The 12,192-nt window shown below is 33.5% G+C and overlaps 1 protein-coding gene across 1 annotated transcript; it reads left to right on the plus strand.

The window, feature by feature from the left end:
• The first annotated feature begins 2,573 nt into the window (after positions 1-2,573).
• On the plus strand, positions 2,574-10,485 carry LOC143253016 (uncharacterized). The gene is made up of 4 exons (XM_076506055.1): positions 2,574-2,786; positions 5,591-5,719; positions 6,299-6,534; positions 8,591-10,485. The coding sequence occupies exons 1-4, from the start codon at positions 2,704-2,706 to the stop codon at positions 8,608-8,610; spliced, it is 468 nt and encodes a 155-aa protein (XP_076362170.1). The 5' UTR covers positions 2,574-2,703; the 3' UTR covers positions 8,611-10,485.
• Positions 10,486-12,192: the final 1,707 nt, after the last annotated feature.

The raw sequence follows: 12,192 nt of genomic DNA on the forward strand, positions 1-12,192 counted from the left end.
ATAAACCCCTACGGTTGAAAGAACAAATATGTTCGATAATGAGCTTCGAACCCATAAATTATGAAACGAACCCTAACCTCTCAGATCATGTGTCTCATTCTCATGAATAATTAATATTATTATTATTTTATGTAAAGCATTTTTCCTTATTTTTCTATATCAATATACGTAAGAAAAGGAGAAACTTTGAACTAAAAGTTTATCCAGCGAATATTGTTTCATTTATTTGACTAAAATCTATTATCTGAAACAAAATTTGAAATGGAAAACACAAAACTCCTCAGCAAATATTTTTAAATATTCTAATCTAGGAACATTTGTAGAAATATATTAAGTTTATTCTAACCAGTGTTAAAAGATACGTTGAAATTCTGTATAATTGTAAACCTTTGCATTAAGAATGGATTCATCTCTTTCCAACTTTTGCCCAAAGCTTACACAAGATTATCTGCTCATAATCGTTCCTTATTTTTGACTGGTAGATTAAATGGAAGGTAGTTATTCAATACCGCGTGTCACCAACCCTTGGGTTATTCATGCTTTATCCAACAGTGAGATATGAGTGGCCATGCTATCCATAGGTCACGCCTGATCCACGAAACCTCTTGTTAAGAAGGATCTATATAACAAAGATCCCGCCAAAATCGTAGGGACTATATACATTCAATTATTGACATTATAAAAGATTTTCCAGTTGAAAGAAAACTTTATTTGTAATAAAAACTACACATTAAGCACAGAGCTATATTTTAACAGTAAAATGGAACTTTGCCCTTTATTGAATACAATAACCAAGTCAGAGAAAAATGGTGAATCAAACATAATCAATTATGGTGCGAGCGCCTTTTCCAAGTTGACGAATCATAACTATAATTAATTACATTCTTTAGAAAACATCAGCATTATGTCTATTTTATATTATCAGTATATTATTTATCTAATTCTTTAGGGAATTTCAAAGAACAATTATAAGGAACTAGATAAAGAATGCATTGTTGAAAATATAATGAACATAATAGTAATGTCTTATTACAAATACTGTTAATAATAAAACATTATTACAAATAGTGTTAATAATAAAACGTTATTATAAATAGTGTTAATAATAAAACGTTATTACAAATACTGTTAATAATAAAACGTTATTACAAATACTGTTAATAATAAAACTTTATTACAAATACTGTTAATAATAAAACATTATTACAAATACTGTTAATAATAAAGCATTATTACATATACTGTTAATAATAAAACATTATTACAAAAACCGTTCTAACACAATATTAAATCGTTCCATTCCTAGTACTGTACAAATGCGCTATGTATGCAATTTGTGCTCAAAAATAACGTATCCAATTTTAATTTTTTGCTACATTTGATGAGGTAATCCAATACGTAGCGGCTCCGTTGCGTTTTTTTTTAAATGGCTGTCGAATAGAATTGAACAAAAATGGCACTACTGAACATCATAATGTTTTTGTGTTGTTTGACATTAAGCATACAGCTACACAATGGGCTATTGTTCCGTCCACCGGAGGTATCGAAACTCGGCTTCTAACATTGTAAGTCAACAGACATACGGTTCTGCCACTGGGAGGACGTATTTTAATGCGTTTTTCAAAATTTCTAACCAATAAAAACCTCCACAAATATGAAAACATATTTAAATTGTTGCAGTAAGCTGAAAAGTATCTTTAAACCAAATTAGTCATTTTTGAATGTTCTGAATATGATTTAATATAAATATATACATTGAGTATTTTACAGTGCTTTTACCACCTAGTTTTGTCTCAATAAAAGCAAACTGTTTAGATTCGTTGTAACTTGAAGACTGAGTCATTCATATACCGTATTAATGACGTTTGGGTTTTTATACTGCCTGATGAAAGACGTGTTTAATTAGATGAAGATCAAATCCTATTCTTTCGATGTTTTAACAGATGATAGTTTGAAAAAGGAAGTAAGAAAGTGATGAAATATGAATGACGTATGATGTAAGTGTCGGAGAATAAAGTATCCATACACACAGCTTTATACTAAAAACTTAGCAATCACAAAATTGTAGACGTCTGTTTGAAATATATTAGTTTTGAACTATTTGTGTATATTTTATACAACAAAGACAGAATTACAAGTGATATACATACAAAACAATAAATTTGAAATTTAAAGCTCCTTGTAACACTATGAAATTCAATCTTTTGAAAACTTTACATTGACTTTGACGTGTCCCCCGTTGGGACAACGTTAGTCTTTCTTCCGATTTACAACCTTAAACTCAGGGGTTCGGTTACCCTTGGTTGACACAGCAGATAACCTGATGCGGCTTTGCTATAAGAAAATACGCATACGACGTACACAATAGTATAATAAGCAGTTTCGTTATAAAAATCAATGTTATAACAAGCAAAAACATGCCGTACATTAGACTGTTGATAAAGTTGCCTAGTCATGGCTTCACTTAATGACGTCATCGTTTTTCTATTGGTTGATAAGTAAAGTAATTGCTAAAGGGCGGGGAAAGAATACCAAGATTACTTTAATAAGTTGATCCTATTGCACCAACTCAGATTCACTGGCAGAAGAAGGACCGTCCCGGTGACTTTATAAGAAAGAAGTGAACGAGGGACGAGAGTCGCCCGAATTAATTAAACTACGTTCTCGGCCAAGATTTTACTAAACGATTTTTCAAACAAACCGATGGCGTTACTGACGAAATCAGTTCCGTATTTTTTCTTCTTTCTTCTGATGTTTAGTTTGACTGTTGGAAGACCACATGATAGGTAAGCATGGGAAAATCTCATTAGATAGATTTTTTTTTATTCTGTGATACTTGTTGATAAAGTTTTATATAATTCAAAACTCTTCAGTTACGTCCCTCACATGTAACATGACTAATCGATGTGTGATCTACAAAAATATTTACACTATAATGTGTAGTCTGCTAAGATATTTATATTATAATGTGTAGTCTACTAAGATATTTACACTGTAGTGTGTGGTCTACTAAGATATTTACACTATAATGTGAAGTCTACTAAGATACTACCACCATCATTGTTTTAACTTTTATTTACTTGCAATTAGCACCATTTATTATAAATAATACTTTTAAATTAATAAAGTACAAAATACTATTATGTAACGTTTCTGAGGTAAATATAATCGTGATAAAATAAATTCCAACTATAAAAACTAACACAATTATAAACTAAATTTAAGGTATTTTTTGAAAGAAACATATTATATAATTAGTACATTATTATTATTTGCTGAACAAAACATGGATATATGTAAATCAGTTAACAAAAAATATGTTTTAGTGAATCATTAACTTAGTTTTGGTGGAAGTATATGTGATCATTAACATAGTTTTGGTGGAAGTATATGTGTAAATCGCACGTTATAACAGCATCTCTTAATCTTTGACACTTATATATTCACAAAGAGATTATGGAAATTCTTGGGTGATCCGTCCCAACCCCACCACAAAAAGAAATTATTTTGTGATTATAAAATTATTGTTTATTGGATTCAATTTTCCATTAGAATAATTTATTTTATTTATCTTATTATAATGTTAATAAATACAAATAATTAGTTTGACATATAGATGTTTTAGTTTTTACACGTTATTGAATTTCATTCATTCAAACACAGAAAACACTCAGAATCAAGATTATTATAACTGATAATATTCTAAAGCCGCTTTACATTCTGTTCTTAATCTAATGTAGAATTGCTGATAAAAATATTCTATTAACTCGAGGTGATGTCTACCAATAAAATTATCGCCAAAGATTTCTAATAGTGGCTTTAAGGTTTCAGAATCATCAATACAACATTTTCCTAATTATTGAGTAAACAAGTGAATTTGTATCACATCTGGTAGTGATAAGTATACTCAAGAATCTATTTCTTTTAGAAATATGTCGGGTAAATTCAGTCGATTTTAATTTTTTTACATTTGTTTTCCGACTAGATATTGGTGATAAAAAATCGCGATGTGTCTCAAACCAAAATATGTATTGGCTTTCCATGCTTTAGAGCCCTAACAATACCGGCCTGGCATGGTCAGGTTGGCTAAAGCCTTCAACTCGTAATCTGAGGGTCGCGGATTCGAATCCTCGTGCATCAAACATGCTCGCCCTTTCAGCCATGGGGTCGTTATAATGGTTCGGTCAATTCCACTATTCGTTGGTAAAAGAGAAGCTCAAGAGTGAATGGTGATGACTAGCTGCCTTCCCTCTAGTCTTATACTGCTAAATTGGGGACAGCTAGCGCAGATAACCATCGTGTAGTTTTGCGCGAAATTCAAACAAACGTAACAATACCACTCTAATTTTCTTCATTTTGTGAACATTTTAACTACAAGTTTAATTCTCAGTTGTTCAACTGGGCTATAACTATATCCATAAAACGCACAACTAAAGATACGTCTTTACACGTAATGTTTTAACAAAAACTAATCTTTTCAGAAGTTGGGTATTGCGTACAAATAAAACAACAAATGGAACACGCAAACAAACCTTCGCTCTCTGGTCTTCTTTAAAAAAGAATGTGCCTGTGAATGGGTTTAAGTGATAGGGTTAGGTGTTATAAAGAGAACGTTTAATTCCATACACAAAACTATCTCAGACCTATGTTTATTTATTGAAAATCTCCTAGGTCTAAACGGGGTATGAAAATTCTGAACTGAATAGCAATTTTTTTACATTATGTTTCTTAAAACTTAAATAGTAACTTTATAACGCGCCCACGGCTGAAAGGACGAGCATGTTTGGTGCGACCGGGATTCGAACCTACGTCCCTCAGATTACGGGTCGAACGCTTTCACCCACCTGGCCATGCCCAACCAGGACAGAGGCAAATGATTTTTAGCGACGCCGAACTTTATTCTGTACATTTTTGCAATGTTGCAGAAAATATGTTGTTTTAATATAAACTTTAAAGTTTTAAAATTCCAGATCTTTTCCTTGGGATATTAGCTACTTGTTTTTACCTTACTGATATTTACAAACTTGTACTATTCCTTAAATGTTTAAATGTTCTAGTAAGCCTAAATCATTATAATAATGCATTTTTAACGATGAATAAACACTGTATGCAGAGATGCCAACCATTACGATTTTGGTGTATACATTACGACTATACGCTCATACAGACAAATATTACGACTTGTTGCAACTCCCAAATTATGGGTATTTCTCGTTTTCTAAGCGGCATAGAAACACCAATGCAATCGTTCACAATCACGATCTGCCTACAATCATTACGCTCAGTCATTTGAAATAGTTGGCATCTCTGTGTATGTATAAGTTTACTATACTCTATACTTTGGTTAATACTATATCATTAATTCTTTACTGCAGTTCCATATTATCGTATAAATCTTCAGGTACTTCCACTGAATTCAATGAAAAAATGTTTGATTGAAGTTTATTATTTTCCACGTACACTTTACAATGCAAAACTGTGATATGTAAACATAAGAGCCTTCAAAATTAAGAACATTGAAATTAGTAATTGTTAGCAGTTTAAGAAAAATTAATTTTTTTTATAAACTTAGGGACTTTTTTTTTTTCAGAGAAAAGCGTAGTGGAATTTCTGATCAACGACTAGCTGAAATAGAGACATTAATCGCTATGTACAAATTGAACAAAAACAAGGAGGTGACAGGTCCCGTCGCTTTTGGGGCTTTTGACCCCACAATACTGTAAGTTTCCTTTTCGTTTTTATTTATTAAATGCAATAAGAAACTGAAATAAATTGTTTATTTTTCGAGAACGTCTTTTGGTGATGGTCTTCATGCAGTTATCAATAAATAATCCAATAGCTTAGGTATGAGGGACGGCAGAGGAGCCATTTGTGGTAAAAATATTCGAAAATATAAGGATTTTAATATAATATAATCATGTTGGTAGTACGTATATGTTTGTCATGTAAAGAAATGTAGTGGAAATTTTCTAATGTTTTGTTCCCCCCTCCTGGAAATATTTCTAGTTAGGCCTGGAAAAACGCCTACTCTGGAATAAGACACAAATTTTGGCCATGTAATAAAACTTTCATAGAAACATTTCCCTTCTACTTGAACATTTCTTTAATTTAAGAAGAGAAAAAAAAAGTTTAGTGTTGTGTTTTAGCCCGATATGTGAGCCAGTACTCTAAATTGTTTATACAGTAAGTTACCCGGTTAAATTAAACGAATAAGTCAGCTAATATGTATGGTAGATTTTAGCATTATAAATCACGTGACTGAATTTTGAGTTATAATAAACGCATATTTTAACCGTAGAGGAAAAAAGAAGAGGTCATATAGAATGTCTGCTTTCAAAAACAGCCACGACAGTCCTCTTCGAGCCGAGAACACGAAGAATGAAGAGGTCTTTGAGACGCCCTTGACTACTGGTGTTTTAAGCTTGACCAACGAAGATGTCCTTGACCACTCTTATATGGACATTCTTCATCTCAGGAGATTACTAGCCAGGCTACGCTCCATAAATGAACAAATCCAACACGATAAAACATACAGTAAGTTAGGTTTAATGATAAATTATTGGCATTGGCTTGAGGTTTGAAACACAACACTTATGGCCAGGTAGTTAAGGCACTAGACTCGTAATCCGAGAGTCACACATTCGAATCCCCGTCGCACCAAACATGCTCGCCCTTTCAGCCGTGGGGGCGTTATAATGTTACAATCAATTCCAAAAGAGTAAAAGAGTAGCCAAAGAGTTGGGGGTGGGTGGTGATGACTACCTATCTTCCCTCTAGTCTTACACTACTAAATTAGGGACGGATAGCGCAGATAGCCCTCGCATAGCTTTGCGCGAAATTCAAACAAACCAAACTACAACGCATATAACGTTCCAATAAAGTTGCACAGTTTAATCAGTTTCCTATTACCACGAATACTAAATGTAAAAGTTTATTTCATTCTGTTGTTGCAAAATAAATTTTAGTATTAGACTAATGAACTGCTTATGTCTAGCAGAGCGAATGTATCCTTATGTTTGTGTCGTCTTTACAAATGTGCTGTAATCAGGGTAATGTGCAAGTTATTAACTGGAGATTCACAAAAGGCCTGTGTGAATAAAGTGTTTGTTATATCACATGTACAGTCTAGCCTCTCGTGCTCTTATCAGATATACATCGAGTTAATGCTAGTCAGTGTTACAAATCAAACTGTTGATGACTGGAGTCAGCACCAAACAGACGAAACGTTTTTTTTTTCTCCCTTTTTGGGGGGAGGAGGAGGAGGGGAGATAAAATAGATTGAAAGCTGTAGATTTAGGTACTGTTCGTTTACAAATATTATGAAAAGCTTTGATTTAGACCACTAAACCAGGGGATAATAAGGTCAAATACCGCGGGAACTTCACTCAAATCGAAGGAATACTTGAGCTTTACAAGACTGAGAATCGTAACACAGATGTGGCTTGTTACACAATATAGAAGCTAATTTCACAATAATCGGCCCTTCTTTTCATGAAATAGCAAGTGAAACGTGTCGGAACCATGAAGTGGAAACATAATATGTACAATAGAGGCTAATTGTTTTTTATACCTTAGATATTTTTCATACATTAATGTGACGAAATGATTTTTTGAAACAACTTTTTATAACCCTTAACTTTGAATAGTTTCTTGAACTATTTATCACAAGTAGCAGATTGTTGGCTTCGTAACAAAATAAACAAAGCACATAATTTTGTACTTCTTTATGCAAATTATTCTGCTTCGTGGTTTTCATAACAGTTAATCCTGATTAACCATTCGGAACGCAACGAATATTCAAAACTTTACTTTCGGAAAACGATATAGAAATATTTAGCACTACAGATTTCGAGAAATTGACCATTAAATAAGATGCATGTTTGTCTTGAAGGTTTGTTTGATTTTTCAATTTCGTGCAAAGCAACACGAGGACTATCTGCACTAGCCGTCCCTAATTTAGCAGAATAATACTAGAGGGAAGGCAGCTAGTCATCATCACCCACCGTCAACTCTTGGGTTACTCTTTTACCAACGAATAGTTGCATTGACCGTTACATTGTAACACCCCTACTGCTGAAAGGACGAGCATGTTTGGTGCGAGGGGGATTCGAACCTGCGACCCTCAAATTACGAGTCGTACGCCTTAACCCCCTGGTCATACCGGGTCTCACCTGGAAGGAAAGCAAGGCTGCGCTATTGAAAGTTAATATTTATCAGGCATTTTCTGTCATTCCTCTTAGCAACCTAAGGTCAATGACATTTAAATTTAGCGTAAAAATTTAGGTTTTGAAATGACTTTATACATACTTTTAGTAATAGAATTAAGATTAGTAAATAGTCTTTAATGAAACACTAGGATCAGTTAATAAATTACTTGCAGTGAAAAACCCAACCAACTAGTTTTAATAATCTTAAGGTTTTTGTATATCTTTGATATAAATAAAGTGACTGTGTATAAGAATCAAGACTTAGAAATCAATAACTATTTGCTTAGATTTTCCATGTTGCACAAATATTAAAAACTTACATTATTAATAAAGAGTAAAATATCCTGAAAATAACGTATACAATATTTTATTTTTCTTTACAGAATATTATACGAAGGACTAAGAAAATGAAATTCCAAAACTTGAAGATGGTAGAGTGTGGAAAAATTATCTTTCCTCCGCGGCTTTTTGTATTTATATTTATTTATTTATTTTCATGATCAGATAAAAAACAGAATGGTTATAAAGTAAGTATCTCACTTTTTAGCACTGTAGTATCTAAACTATAAGGTACTGGGGGGATGCCATGAAATAGACATGCCAGTGCATGAGACTGGTAGCACTTGTGTATAATATCAATAAAACTAAAACTTCATGACACCAACTCCACATATCTCGGTGGACGACATAATTCACCATTTTTCTGTTTTGTTTTTTACCTTTTACAAATACAGTTAATGTATACATGAAATGCTTGTGTCATAGATTTATATTTTTATTAGACATGTCAAGTCAGACAGGAAGGGGCTACCAATTGTAGTACTTAACAAATTTTAACACAGGAGACGCTTCCAATGTATAATTTACCCTGAGATTCTGTACCTGTGCAATGCATTTCAACCAGCAGCATTTTTTGTACTGTGTAGTGTATCTCTCTTTAATTATCATTTTTCAAATCGGGAATGGTGCACGAGCAACTGGACGGACACGCAACTTTATGTTACCCTACATCCAAAAATCTGTCTGTGTCAAGTTCGGGGAACGCGATTGTCAGGCGCTTGAAAAGGAACGGAATATGACACAGTCTGTCTGTAAAAACTCTTCAGACGAACACGTGTTCATGTTACAGCTGTGAGCTGATGAAATCACTGACTGTCCTCGAAAAAGTATGAACCAGCAATACAATCTGTCGCCAGTGCACACCAGATCATGTAAGAGCTGTTGAAGTATTGGATGTAAATTTCCATCATTAAGAACATATTCATCTCCACGTGTTGACTCCCCTCATTACATCATTAAGAACGCATTCAGCTCCGCGTACTGACTCCCCTCATTACATCATTAAGAACGCATTCAGCTCCGCGTACTGACTCCCCCCATTAGGTTGAATGGGCTACAACAGTCCAAAGTGTGTTTGTGTAAGGAATTGTCGTATAGGTAACTATGTACTTAGAGGATTGTAGAAATTTACTAACTTCATGCTTGAACAAAACGATCGACTGCTTTAGGCCTGTTCCAAACAAATATTTGTATATATATTTACTACTGTAGTTTCCCATGAAATAAAAGCCCACAGAGAATATCACACCTTTCTTGAACGCCAATCAAGTATAAACAACGTTTTAAATTGTAATCTATTAAAACGTACATGATTTGAGCCTTGCTTATAAAATAAAATTATTGTGGGGAGGGGAATGAGTGCTTTATCCCATATCACGTATCATATTAGTGGACTAGGCGACCTGATTTCTCACCTGTTTGACGTAGAATTTTGTTTTTGCACTTTTGTCCAATTTCCTGAAATTTTTAAATCAGTGTAAGGTACTGTAAAATATTTAACTCTACGTTGCACCCGTTTACACACGCCTCATTGATTTACTCAAAGCATTTTAAATAAAATGCACATTATGTAATAGTATCGTCCTTATGGCAAGATTTGGAATATGATATATTTTGTTTCCCCGTGTGTTATTTATCAAGCCTGTCACATGGCACACTCCTGCTACTTATAGTTTAAGTACTGTAGCGCTAACTAGGATACGTACCTACAACTATCTTCTATAGTTATGTTGGTTGGTCTCGTCGCCTATATCGTTGTTGTCATTGGAATATTTCATGATCAGAAACAAAAGCATATTTAATAATTATTTATTGAATCAGAAAGCATTTGCTTCTTAATTTATTTTTACTTAATTTATACGAATTTTTTAATCACGTTAGGACTCTGTACAGTTTTCGTTGCTCCGAAATAAACGTTTGTCTACGTATTAAAAATAAATTGATTTTTATGTGTATTTTCCTCCTTTTTCGACATTAACTGCTTCTTAATGATTTTGTAGGAGCAACCATCAGTTTTACGAACTGTCCAAACTATTATAATATCATCAAACACCGAAACGTTAGGTATTATATAATCCATAAACATATCAGAACTGCACGTGAAGTATAAAAGTAGTTACTCATAAAAATGTTTGTTTGTTTGTTTTGGAATTTCGCACAAAGCTACTCGAGGGCTATCTGTGCTAGCCGTCCCTAATTTAGCAGTGTAAGACTAGAGGGAAGGCAGCTAGTCATCACCACCCACCGCCAACTCTTGGGCTACTCTTTTACCAACGAATAGTGGGATTGACCGTCACATTATACGCCCCCACGGCTGGGAGGGCGAGCATGTTTAGCGCGACGCGGGCGCGAACCCGCGACCCTCGGATTACGAGTCGCACGCCTTACGCGCTTGGCCATTGATAAAAAAATGAACACAATTTATATCAGTGTACTCCAAAATCCACATGTATCTTCATTGTATATATCGTTACTACAGGTATAGTGTATATTATCAGTGTGAGGCCTTTTGAGCCATTTTAATGGAGATTAACAATTTTTATACACGACAACGAGTATGAAGTCGAAACAGTTTTTGTTCCTTAATATAATTCCCATTAAGGTTCTTATGATAAACTGTTAAACTTGAAAATATACACACTATCCCCCCCAACACACCCACACAACAGGTCTGGCATGGTTTACTGATTAAAGCGCTCGCTCCACAATCTGAGGGTTGTGGATTTGAATCCCACTCACCTTTAAAGCCGGTGGCGCGTTATAATATCACGGTCAATCCCACTATTCGTTGCTAAAAGAATAACCCAAAAAGTTTCGATTAGTAGTGCAGAATAGCTGCCTTCCTTCAATTTTATCACCATCAAATTAGGGATGACAAGTACAGATAGCTCTCGTGCAGCTCTGCGAGAAGTTTAAAACAAATAAAACTATCACTACAAAACACATCGACACGAAACAGTATACCTTATATTTATTTGTGTCTTTAAAATGTTTGTCATTTACTTCTTAAAAATCTATGACAGTTTAGTAAATTTCTGACTTTCTTTATGAATTAAAGATCGACAACACTATATTGGTCCAAATGTATAAATCATTCTCAAAATGATTTATGTATTAACTTGATATCATTACAAGTCAAGATTCACAGGTTCATCAAAAAAGCATTTAAGGTAAAAGTCAAGATACAGTTTTACGAGAAAATGTATTTTCGTGTTTTTTCAATAGTTAAAGCACAAAACAAAATAAAGCAAATGGAAAAATAATAGGCAAAGATCTATAAAAAATATGTTAAAAGTTATGTTATAAACTCACCAGAAACTCAAAATTAGTAATACTTACAGAAAAACTCTTTTCTCCTTAACTGAGTCGGCGGTAGGACTGAGGACTAAGATCCGAAATTAGATGCCTACGAACAATACAGATAAACTACTGTATAGGTTTGATCACAACAACAGGAATAAAAGCACTTATAAAACAAAAAATAGTTTATAGTTTGAGTGTTGGTCAGTTTATAAGCAGTTACTGACGTCTTGGAATGTTTAATCGAAAAATCTAATTTTAACTTAAAATGTCATCAACAACTTTAAGATAGTTTTCCCGTCACGAAAATCTTGTATAGTTAGATAAAACTTTCTTAATGGTTTGA

The sequence above is a fragment of the Tachypleus tridentatus genome, chromosome 6 (assembly GCF_004210375.1).
Source record: "Tachypleus tridentatus isolate NWPU-2018 chromosome 6, ASM421037v1, whole genome shotgun sequence".
Taxonomy (NCBI): domain Eukaryota; kingdom Metazoa; phylum Arthropoda; class Merostomata; order Xiphosura; family Limulidae; genus Tachypleus; species Tachypleus tridentatus.

What these genes read in the sequence shown, in the direction of transcription:
- LOC143253016 (XM_076506055.1), top strand. Translation starts at nt 2,704, where the DNA reads ATGGCGTTACTGACGAAATCAGTTCCGTATTTTTTCTTCTTTCTTCTG. An exon ending in GTTGGAAGACCACATGATAG is followed by an intron (nt 2,787 to 5,590) that starts GTAAGCATGGGA and finishes TTTTTTTTTCAG; the next exon opens with AGAAAAGCGTAGTGGAATTT. An exon ending in CCAACACGATAAAACATACA is followed by an intron (nt 6,535 to 8,590) that starts GTAAGTTAGGTT and finishes TTTTCTTTACAG; the next exon opens with AATATTATACGAAGGACTAA.